The sequence below is a fragment of the Cebus imitator genome, unplaced genomic scaffold, assembly GCF_001604975.1.
Source record: "Cebus imitator isolate Cc_AM_T3 unplaced genomic scaffold, Cebus_imitator-1.0 Scaffold109, whole genome shotgun sequence".
Lineage (NCBI taxonomy): Eukaryota > Metazoa > Chordata > Mammalia > Primates > Cebidae > Cebus > Cebus imitator.
This window is the reverse complement of record NW_016107424.1, coordinates 1,523,549-1,544,761: the sequence shown is the minus strand read 5'-3', so window position 1 is coordinate 1,544,761 and position 21,213 is coordinate 1,523,549. Positions and strand designations below refer to the sequence as shown.

The following is a 21,213-nucleotide window of genomic DNA, read 5'->3' as shown; positions in this document are numbered from 1 at the left end:
AGTCAGTTGGGGCTGGAGTTGTCACAATGAAGTGTGACAGGTAACATGATAGAATGCTATAGTATAAGATTTTGTTGATTTTTCTTATAATTTCCTTTAACTCAATAGTCTCCAGGCTGCAGCTATAAAAACACTGCTGTTCATTTTTGTAAATTACAGGCACTTTTGCAGGAATTGCTACATCTTGATCCTGTACTTTCCAGGTTCCTGGAGACCTATAAATGCCCTTATATCATATGGGGATCCTTATAAGGTATTGTATCCTGATGCTACTGACCCACAAAAAATGCTGCGTGAGTGAAAACATCATTATTTAATTTTCCCTTAGGATTTCCAGCTGGTGCCTAAATGGATTTTTCTGGAGGAAAGAATGTATCTTCGGAAAGCAGAGTGAGAATACTTTCTAATGTAATTCGAGATGTAGTTTCATATGTCTAACCTCTGCTTTTCCTCATGCTCACTGAAATCTACAGCTAGCCTCATTTTCCATTTGTTTTTGACTCAGGCATCTTGAGAACTGAGATCATGTCCCAGTTATCTTTTAGACTTAGTAAGTGAGTAATAAATGTTTCTTTTGAGTGACTCAAAAAATTATTGCAGGAAAATTATCATACTAGATCATGTCTATTTTTCTATTGCATTTTTATTCGGGCATGTTCAAAACTTTAATTTGTTTTCATATACTTGTAAACTACTTTAAAATAAGACAAACCACCAAAGAAAAGAAAAACAGATAAAATGTGGCAAGAACTGTGTTTTTAAAGAAAAAAGTTATTCAATGATTCTTGTCAAAGTATGGTAGGGAAGACTGTATTCAGGACCATAGTGACAGGTATAGGGACCATGGCAGCAGGGTCTTGCCAAGTTAAAGAAGAGATTAGGTTCAACTCTGAATACAACATGGACAAGTGGGAATTTATAGCATGCAGGACAGGGGCAGTGGATAGAAAATTACCAAGGAAACATGAGGGAGAAGGGGGATTCTGACTAAACCAAGGAAACAGGATTCTTGCTGAAGACAGAACAGGGTGTTCAGGCCTCATGTGGGGGATGGTGGAGGATAAGAAACCTGATCAGATATCAATATTGAGAATGGGGCTTCTTACTAAATTAAGTTAGAAGGGTTATTTGCTAAAACTGGGTTTTATAAGGAAGTGCAGATGTGCCCCGCAGAAGATTCAGAAACCTTAATTGTTTGACCAAGCAAAGAATTTTTGTCAGTGCTTAGGGTTTTTTGTTTGTTTGTTTGAACTCTGTTTTACAAGTAAAAAGCTATTTTAAAACTTTTATCTCAAGAAACTTTTAGTTATTTGACGTTATTCATAAACCTATTTATTGTATATGTGTCTGGGACAATAGACTACAAAACCAAAATAGGCAACCTATTTTGTAAAATGAAACTCGTAAAAGCCAACACACAGCACAGTTCCAAAAAGGTACTGTTACCAGAGTTCCAAACTGGTCAGGCCAACATTCCTGTTAAAAAAAAAATCAATCAGGAAAAGCAGAAAATGCCAACAGACACTTCCATAAAGATCTACTTTCTCTTAGATAACAGGTGTTGAAAACTGATTTCCTACAAAAAAAGAACTCCTTGAGAAGGAATTGATAGCCCCAGGAAGACGCTTTCTTTATATAACTGCTGCAAAGTTTGACAGCAAAGAGTCAGCCCCTCCTCCTCCCTAGGGGAGATAAACTTGATAATCTGCTTTTGCTCCAGTTTTCCTGTAATCAAGTCACAGGTCTTTCTTCTTCGCTAGCCCCTTTCAGGCTGCTTTTTACCCGTTTTTCCTAGAGAAAAGGACTTGCCCCCACCATCCCATTTACTCTCGACCCTCTTTCAGTTACTCAGCATCTTCCCTACCTCTTGTTTCCCAGTTGGTCCTAATTTGTTCCCCCTTTCTCTGGCTAGCTGGCTTCCACTCCTCTACTCCCCCTCCTCCCACCCTTTCTTTCTTTCTCCCTTCCCTCCTCTCCCCTCTCCCAGCCAAGCCTCCCAGCACACTTCCCTTCCCCCGCCTCCCGGTCCCGCACCCTCCCCTCCCCTCCCCCCGCCTCCTGCCTTGTGACACATCCTGGGCCCTCCCGGAGGCGGCAGCAGCAGCGGCAGCAGAGGCAGCAGCACTAGCTACCACTCTGCCGAGGCCGCAACCCCGGCTCAGCCTCCCCAGGCCCCGCCGCTGCCGCAGTAATGGCTGCTGACGGGGTGGACGAACGCTCGCCTCTGCTGTCAGCATCCCACTCCGGAAATATCACTCCCACCGCCCCACCGTACTTGCAAGAAAGCAGCCCCAGAGGTAAGGCCAGCGTAGATCCCTCTACTTTGCAAGGAAACGCCCAGAAGGATAAAGACCTGAAAGCTCTAGCTTGGAGGTGGAGGTGAGCCTCTGGCTTGGGCTGAGGAAGGATGCTGACTGTGCCTTCCCAAGCAGAGCCCGCCTGCCTGATAGCTTCTCCGCAGGGCTTTTCTGGTGGTGATGGTGATGGTGGTGATAGTGGTGATGGTGGTGGTGGTGGTGGTGGTGGTGGTGGTGGGGTATGTGAGTGTTTGTATTTCACCACTTCTTACCCAGGGCTACAGGATGTGACATGAAACTCCCAAGCTGTGCTTAGCTGTTTTCAGAGCAGCCCTTAAGTGAAGCTAGGAGGTGGTGCAAATCTTTCACAATCATTCACAAATCCTTTTCCGTTGCTGAGAAACCAGGAGTATTGCTCACCTTGGCATCTGTCCTTGAAAGGGCTTTAGCTTGAACAATATGCATCTGCTACGATTCACCCACAGTGCTCTGTTCACTCAGTGAATTGCCATATCCAAAACGAATACAGTTAATCAATATTCCTAACATGTCTGAAATTTCTGCCCTTCCTTTTTGCTCCTACTTTTAAGGAGTATGTGTTAGATTTAATTGTGAATGAGAAGGAAGGACCTTATTTCTGATAGGGATGATAGGATATTTTTTATACATATCTGGGTGAGATTGAAATTAACATGTAAAAAATAACTCACATTAATACTACATATATTTATGTTTTTTTTCTCAAGAAGAATAAAAAAAGATGAGATGGCAATGGGATTGGGAGAAATATGGAATCTATCAAGCTATTCGACTTATTTTAAAATTGATCGTTGTCCTTAGCCTTTTAGTTGATTACTATAGTAAAGAAATAAGGTGGAGTCAGGACTTATAAGAAAATGGAAGGCAAGACTTAAAAAAAACCACTGAGGTTAGTGAAAAGATTGGTCAAAATGGCACTTGCAAATGTTCGTTAAGTGCATCTCCTTTTTTTTTTTTTGGCTGAGTATGAGCAAAGTTTAAAAACGCACGGAAGCAAAAGTTAATAATTTTGTAAATAGAAGTAGGTCATGTTTCTTGTAACACAACTTTTTAAGTTCAAGTCTGGAATTAGAGCTGATGTAGAGCAGGTTGAACTTGCTTAATAATTAAAATTTCTATTTAACATCTTACAACTTCAAAATCAATTATCTAGATCTTAATCCACACTTAATAATAAGCAAAACAAAGGAAAAAGATGTTTAGCATCTTTTTCAGTGTGATCCATGGCTTGAGAAAAGATAATTCAGTGTGATCCATGGCTTGAGAAATATGGTACAGAGACTTGCCTGCAGAAAACCTACAAGTCATGTTTGTCGGTCAGCATTAAACTTGTATCAGAGGATACCAGGTAAGAGAATTTCCTTTAATGGGCCAATTTGATATGAATATTTTACTGTTATCTAAATTGTATTGTATACAATAGACTTCACACTCACTAATGAATGTTTCAACTTCATCACATCAGCCTTTTATGGCAAAATATTTCAAAGTTTATTAGGAGACAAAGTTTCAATTTAAGTAATTGTCCTATAACCCATTTTTGTGCCCTCAACTAGTGGATAAATTATTATTTTTTAATTTTGTTACACTCAGGGACCTGCTTGTAGACATCTTTATTGTTTGTCATATATTTGTTTAATCTAATAAGATTCCTCAAACTTCAAAAGGGTACGTTCCACTTCAGCCACTGAGAAAAAGTAGTGTCATTCTAGAAAACTTTTAACAACCAGAGAAATTCAATGATTTAGCAAAAAGCTTCTTCTGCCTTATGGTAGAATACATTTTTTCTTAATTGGTGAACAAGACAGGTTAGATAATTAGAGAAACTCTTAATTTCATATGACATACACTTACCAAGAAGCATCAATAAGAAGTAAAGGCATTTTATTTTCATTTTTGACAGAATATTTTTCTTCATAAATAACAAATATGCATTGTAATAAATACTGTGAGTATTTATTACAATGTATTTATTAACACAAGAGTATTAACACAAGATCTAATTCTGGAAAACCACCACTATTCATTCATTTATTAATTTATTGGAAGGCACAATGTGCCAGACACTGCTCTAGGGGGATAAGAGTGATCAATCCCATAACCTCATGAATCCTATATTGTAGTAGGAAGAAAGAATAAATAAACACATGACTGAATTATTTCAGATTGTAAAAAAATTCCATCCCTAGATCAGATATGTTTGGTTGTTGATAACCATTAGGGTTGACAGAATTCTATCAGAAATAGAATGCACTTTCTGATAATGAATTTTAGTTCATTATGCCATTTATGATTATTCAGACTTTTATTTAAAAAAAGAAGTTAAAAGCTATAACTAATGAATATTTTCTCCAATCCAACCTTTTGCTCTTTCTGCTACCTTCGAAAGTACAGGGATGTTAGTTTCTACTTCCAAGATAAAATAGTCCATTTCAGGTTGAAAGTTGGTGGAGTGTTTATTTCTAGACAGATTATTAACAATGTATCAGAGAACAGTTAGTATTGTGTGTTTGGTTTTAGTACAGGAAAAATCATGTGTGGTCTGTGTTAACAATCCATGTGGGTTTCTAAGTGGCATGTGTTGTGTTCTCTGCTGTCAGTACTGGATTCCTGCATAGAGTAAGAAATCACTCTTCCCCTGCTTACAGTGCTTCATTTAGTATACTTGAAATTTTTTGTTTAGGTATAGAAATTAAAATCAAAGACATTTTTAGGCTCATTTGAAAGGAGATTGAAAGAAATACCACAAAACTTACAGTTTTGATGTATTAATTGATTCCTTTATACATCTGCTAATTTTGTAGGTAGGATATAACAAAAGAATATGACCTTTGAATTTATAAGATTTTCTTTGTGAAAATTGTTTATATCTGGGGTTGTCTCATTATGTATTGAATATGGTAATGGGATTATATACTTCACTATAATTCATAAAGGGAAAATAATTCGTTATACAGAGGAAGACAGTTTGATTTACTTAGTTTATTTCTTTTATTATTCAGCAAATAAATAAATTCCAGCCAAAGTCTGTGGTAGGAGAGGAAAAATAGATATTGCTCTTCTTCCAGTGTAGTAGGAGTATTGAGAAATAAATTATGTAATCATACAAACAAATGCAAAATGCAATGGGGATGAAGACAGTGCTGGAAATATATGCAATACCTTAAGAGTATAAATTAAGTTTTAATTTTGTTGAGGGAGTTGGGGAAGGCTTTCTTCATACTTGAATGAAATCAGAAAGTTGAAAAGAGTTAACTTGGCAAAAGGGGTAACCCAAGAACATTTTAGGCAAAGAAAGCAGTATTGGCAAAGCCATCATCAGGATGGAGTATGGCAAGTATAATGAACTTAAGGAAAGCCAACGTGGCTAAAATGGAAACAGCAATAGGGATTGTGCTGCAAAATGGGACTGGAGAGAGCTCTGAAGGCTCTCTTTCCCCTTAAAAGAACTATGTCTTCTGATATTCAGCTTCCTCCCTTTGAATCTGGGCAGATGCCATGACTGGATTTTGACTCTACAATAAGGTAGAAGATATGCTGAGGCTAGGTCAGAAGAGCTTTTACAGCTCTTGTCTTGGTTTACTTTGTAAAGTAAACTCTGGGGAAAGTAACTTGTCATGTAAGAAGTAGAACACCCTGAGACTGCCATGCTTTATGGAACCTGAAACTAGCCGCGTAGAAAGATGCCTGACTACCCCTCAGACATTTGAAGGGAGATGCCATCTTGGATGCCAAGCCCAATTAAGCCTTCAAATGACTCCAGCCCTAGCCAAATTCTTACTAAAATCGCATATGGGCAACTTGTTCTGCAGCAACAGATGACCAGAATAATGAATATGAATCAGTCCATCCAGGGTATTGTTGGTCATATTAAGGAATATTGCCATAAGCAAAGGGATGACTGGATTAAATCTTATTATTACTATTTAAATCACTCTATAGATTAGAGAATGAATTACAGGATTGGCTAGAGTAGACAGGGATAGATGACTTCTTTGGTTATTGTAGTAATTCAGGCAATTTAAGTGAACTATTTTGGTAGCTTGGACTCAGGTGGTTGTACAGATGGAGAGATAAGGGATGACATTAAGAAGGTGGATTGAACAGGGCTTGATGATGGATTGCACATGGGAGTGAAGGAGAAGGATATCTCCTAGAGTTCAGGCCATAAAACTCCATGCTGTGATTACCTACACTAAGATGGAGAACACTAGGGTAGGACCAAGTTTTGGGGAACACAGATAATGAACTTAGTTTTAGACATGAAGTATTACAGATCCTTTCAAATATCCAAGAAGAGATGTGACAATTGTATCTATAGGTCCCTGTTTGGTCCCAACATCTCTAAGAAGAGATGTGACAATTGGATCTACAGGTCCCTTTGGGACCAAATGGGGACCTGTAGATCCAATTGTCACATCTCTTCTTAGCCTTTATTTCTTAGGACTAAGAAACAAGGCCTGGGCTGAATACATATAATTGTCTGTTATTTGCATATTGGTGATAGCTAAATACATGGATGTTGATTCAGAACTACCCAGGGCCCTACCAGTGTGCCATAGGATGTGCTGTGATGAAACAGACATGTGCTAAGGCAGTGATTAAAACTTTTAGGCCACTCCAGTTCTTTTTTTTTTTTTTCCCCTCTCTCTGTTGCACTCCAGGCTGGAGTGCAGTGGTGTAGTCATAGCTCTTTGCAGCCTCAACCTTTCAGGCCCAAATGATCCTCCCAACTCAGCCTCCTAAGGAGCCACCACACTTGTCTAATTTTTTGTATTTTTTATAGAGATGGGGTTTCACCAAGTTTCCCAGGCTGGTGTCAAACTCCTGGGTGTAAGCAATTTGCCTGCCTTGGCCTCCCAAAGTGTTAGGATTACAGGTGTGAGCCACCACACCAGGCTCAGAGACCTCCAGTTCTAAGAAGTCGTACACATACTGTCATGTTCTCTCTGTACCACAGTATGAAGAAGTTCAAGAAGCTCCATATGAGATAACCTAGGGAGAAAGAGTAATCTAAGGAAAGGAGAGAGCCTTGACAAAGCTTTGAAAAACCCTCATGTTTAATGACTAGGGAGAGGAAGGTGAATGTACCTGCCAGTAAGGTGGGACAAAAATCAGGAGAAGATAATATCACAGAATCAAGAACAAGAAAATACTTCAAGAAAGGAGACATCATGCAAAAGTTTAAGAAAGACCAAAGACGATAAGGACCAAAAATGTCTTTTGAAGTTACTGTCACGGAGATCATTAGGGACTTTAGTGACAGTTGTTTATATTTGTTTATATTCAAGTTCTTTTTAAAGAATTGAACAATTATCTATTTCCATCTAATGTAATATTCCAGTATAACTTTATTTTACTTGCAAACTGACCTCAAAGCTGCTTGACATCAATAAAAAGGTTAATATTCCTTTGCTCTGAAACTCATTTAGGTTCTCTATGGAGCATAGTTATCATAATTGTTTTTTAGAAGACATTATATCCTTTTCACCTTTTAAAAAAACATGTAAACTTGAAATTGTTGGAGGAAATGTTTTCAGTGAGTAGAAAAATAAAATAAATTGATTCCTGGTTTTGAGACATGTTATTTAATATGTACTCTCGTGCTTAGAAATCCTACAGTAAATAAGGTTTATTTTTAGTGACTCTCTGTCCTATACCTGGAGAAATCTAAGGTTAGAGATAGTGTCTTAGTTTAAAGTTAGATAAAGTCATAGTTCATTTTTAACTATGTTCTACACTAGACTAGACTTTTACTGAGCTAGATAGATTGAATATATTTTGGCAGTCTTTTAAATTTCTGAGTCTCCCTGCATACTTGCAGAGTGTAAGGTTGTCTGTGGTTTGGAAGGAAGGGATGACACAGATCCAGGGAGCCTTAGCACATGCACAATGCACTTTAAGTTTAGGTTAAATTATCACTTTATTTGCCAAGGATTCAGATACCCACTGGAAGCCAAATTGTCACAATGAGGAAAAAAGATGCAGATGTTTGAGAGCAGCTTCCTGAAGCTCTCCCAAGCCCCAGTAGAGTGTTCACCTGCTGTGATACTGAGCAAACAGGGTCTTGCACAATATGAGAAGCCTGTTGTGCTATGCTAATGCTCCATTTAAGGGATTTTTTTTTTCAAAATGGTTCTTGAATCAAAATTTGCTTTACTGAGGCAATATCCTCATCAAGGAAAAATAGAGCCCACACATTGGTGAAATAGATCTGCTTCTAGCTTTCCAGTGTGGTGGTGAGCTCATTTGCTGTTACAGTCTTTTTTCATTATTCTGTAGGCATCAGTCTCCAGGATTCTTTTATTCTGTTTTATAATGCCCACATCTCCTTCAGTCTATACTGAGCATCTTTAAAATATTAATCAAGAAATGTTTCATTCATTAAGTCATCCTTTGAAATACTTGAATGCCTATTATAATATTCCAGGTATTGGAGCTTACATTCCTATGGGAGATACATACAGTAAGCATTATAATTTCAGAGGGTGAAGAAAATAAAGCAACCTATGAAGGTGGAAAGTAACTGAATGGGAAATATTTCAGATGGTTGTCCAGGAAAGACAACTCAGAGATAGCAATCACCCAGAGACCTGAAACATGAGTTGTATCAGCCTTTGGAAGGTTTCCTGAAAGAGTCCTCCAGGCAATGGGAACAGCAAGTATAACACTTACTATTTTAAAAACAAGGAGGAGGCTGGGCGCTGCGGCACATGCCTGCAGTCCCAGCTACTCATGAGCCTGATGCTGGAAGATCTCTTTAGCCCCGTAGTTTGAGGCTGCAGTAAGCTGCGATTGTGCCACTGTACTCCAGCCTATGCAACAGAGTGAGACACTGTCTCAAAAATAAATAAATAAATAAACAAACAAACAAAAACAAGGGACAGTGGGTTAGAGCATGGTGACTTAGGGGAAAGTGGAAGAGGCAGAGGAGGTGAGAGTTGTAGGTGGGGGAAGCCTGGGAGAGATTTCTATTCCACTTGCTGGAGAAGGGATTATGTCATAAGGATAATGAGAAGCCATGGAGAGGTTGGAGCAAAGGAGAGACATAAAACACTTCACTTTTTAAGAAAATCACTCTTGGTTGCTGTGTGGAGGAGAACAGACTAATAAGATATGACATTAATCAGGATGCTGTTAGAGCAGAAGAGGCAAGAGATCATAGTGGTCTAAACCAGGATACAGGTGATGGAAGCATGGAGGTGTGGTTGGTGTCAGGATGTATGTTAAACAGAACTTGCTGATGGGTTGAGTCAGTGGAAAGAAAGTAATAACAAATCTCCCAAGATGACCTAATTAGGTAGGTAAAAGATTATATCTGAGATAGGCAAACAGGAAGAAGAGTTTGCCACGTGTGTGGGAGGTGGGAGAAGGACAGTGGAAATCACTATTCTGTTTCAGACATGTTGAGTTTGAAACACCTAGTCGTTCAATTGGAAATGTGGATTAGGCAGTTTGTTTTACAAATTTGGAATCTGAGAAATCCTTAGGGTTAGAGAGCAAATTTCATTCAACATTTATTTATTAAATGTACAATAGCATTTTCCTGGGGTGGGAGATGATGCTCTCAACTTCCTGTTTATTTCCAAGGACTGTGCAGACTCTTAAAGAACGTAAAACTTTTAGGGTAGAGCATTCTGTTAAAATTTTGCAAGGTTTGCCAAATGCATACAAATGTTAGCCAGGTAGATATAGATATTGGAGAAGAAAGTTAGCAGGATGGATGTTCCAAACTATCTTTGAGGGCAATAAGCAACTATCTGGGAAGTGATAATGTTAAGGTTTCTAAATGGAAACCTTAATACTTCCATTTTGGGAAAAGCAGATAACCCTGAATACACCTTTGTGCTCAGGTGTTTTGTGTTTTTGTTTGTTTTGAGACGGAGTCTCACTCTGTTGGCCAGGCTGGAATGAAGTGGCATTAGCTCAGCTCACTGTAACTCCCACCTCCCAGGTTCAAGCGACTTTCCTACCTCAACCTCTGGAGTAGCTGGGACTACAGGCGCCCTAACCATGCCCAACTAATTTTTGTATTTTTAGTAGAGGTGGGGTTTCACCATGTTGGCCAGGCTGGTCTTGAGTTCCTGACCACAAGTGATCCACCCACCTTGGCCTCCTAAAGTGCTAGGATTACAGGTGTGAACCACTGCGCCCAGCCTATGATTCTTTTTTTTCTTTTCTTTTGAGATGGAGTCTCCCTTGTCACTCAGAATGGAGTCTAGTGGCGTGATCTTGGCTCACTGCAACCTCTGCCTCCCGGGTTCAAGTGATTCTCCTGCCTCAGCTTCACGACCAGCTAGGACTATAGACACGTGCCACCACGCCAGGCTAATTTTTTGTATTATTAGTAGAGACGGAGTTTCACCGTGTTAGCCAGGATGTTCTCAATCTCCTGACCTTGTGATCCACCCACCTCAGTCTCCCAAAGTGCTCAGATTACAGGTGCAACCACACCTGGTCTGTGCTTCATTTTTATAATGAGTAAGAAGTATTGAATAATCTGGAAACAGCATTCCTTTAGTAATTCCTAAAAAGGAATATATTCTTCCTGCTGTTTTCTGTTCTTTTATGAGGGTTTCTATGCTATTTTAGAAAAAAAATTTGGTGGTAGTGAGGTGTGCAAAGGAGTTTATGTTGCTTTTGAGCTTTTCTAGATTTTTTCTTTTCCAGTTGCTATTGTAAAGTGAGTTTCTTTTCTTCTGCAAGAACCACAACAACCAAATGTGAAAAAAGCAAAAGGCATGGGTCCTTTTTCTGGACTTCAGATGCATTGTGCAAGTATTGTATAACTAACTCCCTATATAGTCTCAGAGAAATCTGCCACCAGGTATTGTTTGGCTTGGGAGACCTGAGGCTACTTATCTCTGCCAGTTACTACCTGTTGGGCCTTGGAATTATTACTTTATATCTCAGGACCTCAGTTTCCCACGTTTATCAAAGGAGTGGTTCATTATGTTTCCCTTGGCTTTTATATTTTATGATAACATGCTTGTTATCCTTTCTTACCTCTCTCTCTTTTACTTCCAGTATCCCTTTCATCTAAATAACTATTCCTTCCAGTATGCTTTAAGAAATGGGAAAGATAGTACATTGAAGTTTCAGGATGTTACATGACTCTTTTAAAAATCAGAAGCCCAACTAGCATGCACTGTTTTATTTCTCTGTAGAATGTATTCGCATATGCTGCATGACTGATTAGGGCATTTTATTCTAAGCATTTACTTCTAAAGTCAATGGCAAAATTTTTCTTCCTCTCATATTTTGTTGAGATATTTAGGCTTAGTCAATCTATAATATGGATTTTAAAACAGTACACAAGAAAGCTCCTTAATTTTTTGACATTTGAACATGTGATTTCTACAGAGTGAGAATGTGGAAGAAAGCATGTTAAAATATGACATATTATTGTTTGAGAGATTAAGTGCTAAGATTGGCTATCCAGAGGAGAAAAAATATATATATAAAAATGATAGTGAGGAGACTTAAAGTGAGATTTTCAGACACATTTTAGACCATTGGATACTGATTTCTATTAGCTGTATGGATTTTATAAACTAATGTATTATTTTAAAATTTTAAAATTTTGTAACAAAAGCATTTTCCAAATTTATATAATTTGGTAGTCATGTTCTAGTTCTCTGTATAAAATTCTTTGCCAGGCTTAGCAAAAGTCATATTTGGATTAGCTACCATCCCTTAATTAGGACATAGGTCATTATTAAACCTATCAGACATGCCTGAATACAAGATGACCTAAGTGGAAGCCATATGGTCTTTTATGACCCAGCTTCAAAAGTCAAGTATAATGTCATTTCTGCCATAGTCTATTGGTCAAAGCAGTCACAAACTACTGAGATTCAAGGTGGAGGTACAATTTTACTGGTTGCCAAGAACATTTGTTCCAATTGTATATTCAAAACTTCTAACTTCAGACTGGATCCCCATATCTACTGTGACCACTGTGAGTTGGATCTGGCTAAGAAGTCATCTATCACCTAATAGCCACTTTGAGTCCCTCTGGAATTAGCACTGTTGAACCACCAGTTTCTAGTAATTGCCGAACAATCTGAGTATTTTCTTTTCTCCAGTAAACAGTTTTGCAAATAGCCTCAGGTCTCTTTGCAGAAAGTCTGAAGGAAAATTTACAGTACATGCTGAACCTACTTTTGTTAGAAACTGATTGAAAGATTGTGAGTCTTTCTTGTGGCTACCAAAGTTGGGCTGCTGGCTAAAATACCTAGAGTTTTTGCTAACATATACAGCCAAGCAACATTTTTGCAGATAACCCCATCCATTTCAATCCTAGGCTAATTTCAATTAGCCACCACCAAAAGTCCTCAAAGTATTCTAATATCCACTACTTCTTTTTGCAATAAATGCACTCACCTGTATTACGTGTTTAATTGCTGCTATTTAGCCTGTTACTCCAGGATTTCATAATCCCCATTGAAATCAGGCAGTACATCTCAATGGAGTCATCTCATACTGTAGTGTCTGGTCTGCATTGGAGAGAAACCACAGCAGGATGCATGTGCTCCTCTAAATAATGTATTTATTGATGCGCTAGTGAAGGGAGTATGCTCTGGGCCTTCTAAGGGGATGTAGTGAGATATAAGTATGCAGGTTTCATATGATAAATCTATTTCAACATTCCTAACTCCCTATGCCTTTGATTGCATTTTCTGCATCATGCCACGGATATTCTAGCATCTCAGCCTCATTAAATGTAAGACCAAGTCTCATCAACCAATAAGTAAATAATTAAAGCTACTTCTAGCTTTAAAACAAGCATTGAATTCAGAAAATCTCACTAAATTCATTATTGTGTTTTATTATCTTTGGTTTATCACACTTAGGATTCACTTCACAAGTATTCTCCAGGTTTCTGAAAATACATATTATGAAAATGTTGTAATTATTTTATGTAGAAGCTGCCTCTTACTGAATTAGATTTTGTATTTGCTCTTCTGAAATATGTTGAGATTTGACCTTAGTTATGGATCTTGAGACTGAAAGGGATTTGAGGGTGGATTTTAAGACGAACAGTTAAGACAGTAAGGCAACTGTCTCAGGCAAGGTCACTACAGAGTTTTCCAGAAAGGGAAGCCTTAGGCACAAGAGGGAAATATATTTTCCACTTGCAATGGAGGCTCAGAGTGACTCAGGAGTTTAAGATTTTCAGCTCTGTTTGGATATAATCAGATTGTCCCATTCCAAGTTTTAGAGTTCTACTTCTTTGCAATCAATGCCCCAACTTTCAGTGAGAAACTTGGTAAGGCTGTGGATTTAAATGGTAAGGCTGTGGAATTACTTGATGTTATAATTTTGCAATTTGCACAATTAATGTTTCTGTTTTATTTCCAACAATAAATTCTCTTTATTACAAATGATACTTTTAAGGCTGAAACAGACATTCTCTAGTTCTCTAACCATGACTTGACCTGAGAATTTAAAGACCTGAGCTTCCCACTGTCTGCAGAGGCCCAGTGCATTCATAAGGATCCATCCACATCATAGTCTGTATAATAATTGTTACTACCATAATGCTCAAGTGAAGGAGTCACAGATATCACAATCAACTACAGATACCACAATCTGATTCATCAGGATGGCACCCATGTGCCATAGTTTACTACCATCCCATTTCCCATTGGTAAGGAGTCTGGCATAGCATTTAAGCTCAAGTTCACTAAGCCACTTTTCCAATTCCATTTTTGAAGAATTGTTTCCTAAGATCACTTCTGATATGAATTTATATATCAGTCAGGACTGGTCAGAAGATAGAAACCATACAATAGAATTTAATATAAAGAATAATTAACCAAGTATAAAGTTATTAACTAGGTAACTGTAAGATAAGCATACTACTCTAAGGTTTCAAGAAGCAACTGCCACTACTAGGGCTGAGAGAACAAAGGGAAGAGATTGAAATTATTAAAACTTAGTAACTTAGATGAGGGGTTCTGCAGAACTGAAACATGACTTCTGAAGAAGCTAGTGGCCAGCTTGTGCTGGTGTCTCTGAACTCTGGAGAAAGACTTCGTATACCTTGGGAAGGAGCACTGGCTGACTGATGTGAGGTTCTACACAAGGAAGCTGGTTCTGGCAAATGTGGCAAACTGTAAACTGGCTTCAGTGTTCTTAGGGGAAAGAACTGTTGCTTTTAGGGTGAAGTAGTACTCCTAGGGTGATGTTCAGAGAAACAGCAAGCATATTTGGAACAGGTAACAAATAGAAGGAATAAGTCCTTTATTCCTCCTCCACCCATGCAGCCTCCCAATATCACCTCCTATTAAGAGCATAACCTGGAGCCAGCTGACAAAAAACAAAATGTGGTTTGCAGAGTTCCAGCTCCAGCATCACAAAAGAGACCAACGGTGGATTTGGAACTGAGAGTCAGTAACCTGATAACTAGCACATTTCCTTTACAACCTGTCTCCAGCCAGATGAATTTTTCCAAGAAAAATTCATCAAGTTCTGGGAGCACTTGAGTCTCCTAAAACAGTTTTCTTTGGATTCAAAGACGGGGAGGAGAAGAAAGTGGTCTTCCTTTGTTCTATATTGAACTGGATTGGAGAGGTTTGACAGCAACCCATAGTGGTCAAGCTCAGTCTGTCCCTAATCTACATTCTGCATGAAGATCCTAGGGAAAATGAATCCTTGCAATGAAAATTAGAGGAGAAAAAAGCCAGGCTTTCCTCAAAGGCTGACCTTTTATACTTTTCTTGCTTCTCTTATAATCATAAAATAGCTTTCATTTTAAGCTGATGTCATTTTCAATTTTGATATAGCATGTTTGTCAAGAGCCTGAAGGGCTGCATATAGACGCTACTAATGTAGTAAGTGAATTAAACTGGCAAATATTGCCATTGAGGAGACATAAAGGAATAACTGAGATAATAAAGGTCAGAGCAATCCAACAAAACAATTTCAATCTAAAATACTGGAGGATGTATCTGCGAAAAAAAATGAAATACGGATTAATACACCAGGATGAATTAGCAAGACAGAGGGGCTGTTTGGCATAAAATAGATAAATTAGGTAAATGTTTGTGATAAGAAAATGTAATCTGATCACTTGTGGGTTTACAGAATATAATGGTTCCTTTTGAGTTGTTTTAGAAAGATCATTATGTATGCCTTATGATCCATAAGCTATCATTGTCTCACTTTTATGAGTCAATTTTTCTATGAAATTTTTACTATTCTTTTTAAAAATATATACTTTAATTTCCCACCACCCTGATTCTTCCTTCTCCTCTTCCTCTTAATTCTCTTTAACCAAGATCGCATTCTCCAGAAATCTGTATTATCAAATGTTTGCTTGTTCCTAAAAAAAATTCCCCCATTGGTCCTTAAACCTTTTCTCTATATTAAGACATTATTTAATTAGGGAGACAGCTGTTAAATTGTGGAGAGACCTCCAGGACAGGAGTCAGCTCTTTGCTTTGCTGAAGTTCTGTATAACCCTTAAAAAGTCAGACTCTCTGGGTTTGTTTTCTCCTTTGTAAAATAAATAAATTAGACTTTGTAATTCCAAATATTGTTTGAATTTCTAACATTGTTCTATTCTGGAGCTTTGAGGGAGTTTTTAGGATTAAGGACTACTGGACTAACAAATACTGCTAACATGGAGGGAAAAAGCTTTTTAATTTAGGCAAACCCCACAGAGAAAAATAACCATTGTTTAGAATAACAAGACTCTTCCAAAATGAGAAATTTTTATGACTTTTAATATCTACTGATCCCAAGTTCTAAGATTACAGTGAACTTTTTAATGTAGAACAGAAATTTAAAATAGGTTTGATAGTGGTGATCTGTGCTTTTAAAGTGAAAATATAGGCATACTGAGGAAGCTGAGGTGGGAAGATCACTTAAGCCTAGGAGTTCAACCTGTAGTGAGCTATGATTATGCCAAAGTAAAAAGAGACAAAATGAATAAATATAAGTTAATTTAATTATTATAGGTGTAATCTATGATGATCTAATTATCAATAATTTAAATCAATAACCTTAATCTAATTATTGTAGGTTTACTAACTGTGGAATCTCCAGAATCATAAGTCCTTTATAAGAGGAGATGGAGCTACAAGTAAATGTTTCCTTGGGGTAAAATAGGGAGAGGCCAAAAGTACAAGAAATATCTCTGTCTAAATCAGTTTAAGGCTGAGGTAATAGATAGAACATTGAAATGAAAGGCTGGGAAGCACTGTTTATTGTAGCAATTAGGTTGCAACATTGGTCATTCTATTGATCTCTTGGATTGGTTCCATTATCTGGTGGGCCAGGCCAATGTCTCCTGACTACTTCACCTCTCTCAGTGCATTATTTGGAAAGGGTAGCCTTCTGTATAAAAGAAAGCCTTGTTTTCCATCAAGCTGCACTCTCTTGCTGGACCTTAGCTCCTCTGCAAGGAAAGTAGGGTTAAGAAGTTTTTAATCCCACATACTGCATTTTTTTAATCATAAACACTTTGGTGCATTTCTTACATTTTTAATGATAGGTAAAATTTGAAACTAAAAATTGTTAAATTTACTTTATTTTTTTTGTGTGTCTGAAATTAGCATGGTTCCCATTTTTTTTCCATGCTGAGAAGTTTAGTTTTCTTAGGTTCATTTTTGTTTCTTTTTGACTTCCTCCAAAATCCTGGTTGTATTATTGTCATAGCCATCAGTCATTATACTGGTTCCAGTATAAAGACAGAGCATGACAGCTACATAATTTGTATGTATAGATAAGCATTTTTTAAACTTTGCTTTCATCCATCATTTTTATTTCCTGGTAGTCAGATCACTAGTGTAAAATTTTTATTGTAGGCATAAATCACTACCCTTCTAGTAGTGGCTGTATGAATTTACTAATAGGAATGAAGTGATATTTTGAGTATAGGTTAGTAAAAGGAAACTGGGTTATTGGGATAGATGTAGGCAAACATGATTTAGACTTTATCAGTTAAGAATTATTTTACTTGATAAGAGTCTCACGGACGTTTATGCTCTAAAAGTAGGATAAGTTGGTTAGCTTTGAAAAATAAAAGAACATGGGAAAATCTTGATTGTTTCTTCTTTACTTTTATTGCTTCTATACTCAAACCAGCCATAGCAATTTCTCTGAGACTCTGATTCAGTGACTAACATCTTTTCAGCGGAACTTCCACCTCCATATACAGCCATTGCCAGTCCAGATGCCAGTGGTATTCCAGTAATAAACTGCCGTGTGTGCCAATCACTAATCAATTTGGATGGCAAGCTTCACCAGCATGTGGTTAAGTGCACAGTTTGCAATGAAGCTACAGTAAGTGGAGATTTCCATTAATAAAAACATAAATTGTTATTTGACATTTTATTTCTAAAGGAAGTACTTCAATAATGTTACTTAAAAGTATATATGGGCTAGATACAAATGTGGTGCTCTTTTTTTCTGTTTTTTCTTCTGTCTCTCATCATAGGATACCTGCCTGTGTTTAAAGCTAACCCCTTTAAGAAAATGTCATGGTGAATTTAAATATAATACCTTTTGGCTTTTTACTCTCAAAAACTAGACTGAGCTTGGCAGTTATGTATATATGACTTCAATATCTATCCACATCACAACTACATCCATTCTGGTTTTCACTAAAATGAAAATACTGTATACTAAACTTCATTACAGTTGTAAACTTTGTCCTATTTATGTGGAAAATTATTTAAAGTTATTTTATGTCTGTAAGATGTCACTATTGTTTTTCTGGGCTTTGGTGATTAAGAATTTGTTATTAGCATCTGTGCCAAGTGTTTACAAATGGTTTCACATTTTATTTAATTTAGTTGATAGTAATTTAGGAATGTTTAAAAGATTGAAGAACACCTTTCCTTTTTTTTTTTAAATTGAGCTTTGGGGAGCAACTACATTTTCAACAATATTTTTATAGTTTTAAGTAATAAAACAGTAAAACATATACTGGTTTAGCTGAAATACATTTCTTTCGTAGTTAGGCTTTATATATTAAATTTTGGGCTGGGTGCGGTGGCTCAAGCCTGTAATCCCAGCACTTTGGGAGGCCGAGGCGGGTGGATCATGAGGTCAAGAGATCGAGACCTCGTGAAACCTCATCTCTACTAAAAATACAAAAAAAAAAAAAATTAGCTGGGTATGGTGGCGCGTGCCTGTAATCCCAGTACTCAGGAGGCTGAGGCAGGAGAATTGCTTGAACCTAGGAGGCGGAGGTTGCAGTGAGCCAAGATCGCACCATTGTAACAAGAGCGAAACTCCGTCTCAAAAAAAAAAAAAAAATTTGATCTCTGGAAATCTGCAATTAAATATTAATTTTATCTCTGGCGTTTTAATTTTTTTCTCTTTAGAAAAGTTTTTTAAAAAGTCAGCCAGTGATTACTGTGTCTTGAAGAACTGCAAAACATGAGTAGTTGACTTTATATGTTTTATGGAAAAATAAAATAAAATCTTAAGTTATGAAAGCAATACATTTCATTAGTTTTAATGGAAGTAATTCCTTTTTAAACACAAACTTTGACAATCTGTACTTTGGTTAATTGCTGTGTTTACGTTTTCTTCCCTTATCCAGCCAATCAAAAACCCTCCAACAGGGAAGAAATATGTTAGATGCCCTTGTAATTGTCTTCTTATCTGTAAGGACACATCTCGACGAATAGGATGCCCGAGACCCAACTGGTAAGAAATAAAGATTAATTAATTAATTAGTTCATTCAACAAGTATATACTAAAGGTTCTTTATGTGCCAGGCTTTGTTCTTGAAAGAGTCTTTGTTTTCAAAGTCATTCATAATCTAGATTTTTTTTTTTTTGTTAAAGGAATGAAAAGCTTAGTTTGAACTTAGTCATAGGTATTTGTAGGATATAAAATTCTTAAATGAACAATGAATGTTTTCTTTGTGTTATGCAAGTATTTCGTGTACTGTAACAAATCAATGGCTCATTGAACTTATTGAAAAATAATGAGGCCAAGCCAGTGGCTCACACCTGTATTCTCAGCAGTTTGGGAGGATTGCTTGAAGCTGGTAGTTTAAGACCAACCTGAGCAACTCAGTGAGACCCTGTTGCTACAAAAAATTAGCCAGGTGTGACAGCATGCACCTATATTCCCAGTTACTTGGGAAACTGAGGCAGGAGTATGATATGGGCTTAGGGATTAAAGCCTGCAATGAGCTATGATCATGACTCTGCACTCCAGCCTGGGCGACAGAGTGAGACCACATCTATCTCTCTCTCTCTCTTTTTTTTTTTTTTTTTTTTAAGACAGAGTCTCAATGGGAAAAGTCTCAGAGAGTTGGCTCACTGTGACCTCTGCCTTCTGTACTCAAGCAAAACTCCTACTATGGCCTCTTCCTGAGTAGCTTGAACTACACGCACATACCACCACTCCCAGCTAATTTTTGTATTGTTTTGTAGAGAAAGGGTTTCACCATGTTGCCCAGGCTGTTCTTGAACTCTTGAGTTCAAGTGGTCCCAAAGTGCTGGGATTACAGGCATGAGGCACCATGCCTGGCCCATCTCTGAAAAAAAAATCAGTTAGTTTACTTTTGATATAATTAATCTTCATCTGCAAGTGTTTTGGTTGTTTTTGTGTATCTCACTGTATGTTACACTAATTTCTGCTGAATGTATATGTGCAATAAATTCTGGAATTATTTGTCCATGCCCAGTACCATTACGGATGTACCCAGATACAAGTATGTATATAAAGGCCTTACTTGTGTTTTTTTTTCTGTGACCTCCCTGGCTTTTTGACCACTACATAAATCATGTACAGACCTTGCCAATGATAGACTAGAGAACAGAAAAGAAAGAAGAATCTTGTTGCTTTCTTTTCCCTTCTGATTAAATAGGCATCAAGGAATATCACACTGCTCAGAGAAATTTGGTTGTAACCCAGCACTTCAGTGCCTTCATGGCACACACGTTTTTGTTGATATTTTTAACATAGCCTTCTACTTAAGTCAAGTTGGCTTCCTAGATAGGGAAGGGTAAGAGTTGTTTTCTGATCTGAACTTATAAAAACTTAAAAATGGCAGTTAAATGGTTCCCACTGATTAGGAGCAATGTTATAATATATTGTTTCTATCTCAAGTACAGAAAGACTCATATTTTGCTTTTGAAAAACTGACTATTGCTACTCTTTGCTGTTTTGCCTCCAGCTTGGCATTTAATTCACTTAATTTATAAAACAAGTAATATATATTTCATATTTTTGGCCATATGTTGTAGGTTTTGCTCTCAATCCATTTGTGGGATAGTGAATTTGTTTCTTTTCTCTTTTTACAGTAGACGCATAATTAACCTTGGCCCAGTAATGCTTATTTCTGAAGAACAACCAGCCCAACCTGCATTGCCAATCCAACCAGAAGGCACAAGGGTCGTGTGTGGCCACTGTGGTAACACATTCCTGGTAAGTCACTGGACATTTGTCATTAATCTGTAAACATAGGTCATGACCTTACAGATTACTGCTCATAGTCTTAGGGTTTTGTCCAAATGCAAATTGATTGCAATATTAAAATAGAGCCTTATTTAGGAAGATAGTCAGATGTGCAGCTAGGATATACAGCATCTTTTGTGATTTAGAAAAGGTACATCCTCTGATTGGTCCAGTTGCAAAAAGGATCCTCTCTATGAAGGCCAGTGAGAAATTGTGCCCAGGCTTAGTTCCTTGAGTACCTTGGCTTGGTGAGCAGCTGGATCTTATCCCTGCTCTCACCTGCTCAGCAGAGGTCAAAGTGTACAATCTCATGCAGTAGATCTGCTTCATGGCATCTAGATTCAAGAAAAATTTGAAAAATAATTTATCAAAAATTTTCTGACGTTTGAAAATTATTCTTGGACCAAAGGGAATTAACACTGTTACCCATAATTAGATAAAACCA

The 21,213-nt window shown here is 37.4% G+C and overlaps 1 protein-coding gene across 1 annotated transcript in view; it reads left to right on the top strand.

The window, feature by feature from the left end:
* Positions 1-1,983: 1,983 nt before the first annotated feature.
* PIP4P2 (phosphatidylinositol-4,5-bisphosphate 4-phosphatase 2) overlaps positions 1,984-21,213 on the top strand; it is a 43,946-nt gene continuing 24,716 nt past the window's right edge. Inside the window, exons 1-4 of the mRNA XM_017538067.2 lie at positions 1,984-2,297; positions 17,482-17,630; positions 18,898-19,004; positions 20,615-20,738. Coding sequence (XP_017393556.1) covers positions 2,192-2,297; positions 17,482-17,630; positions 18,898-19,004; positions 20,615-20,738 — 486 coding nt within the window. The 5' untranslated portion in view covers positions 1,984-2,191. The remainder of the gene's footprint in view (positions 2,298-17,481; positions 17,631-18,897; positions 19,005-20,614; positions 20,739-21,213) is intronic.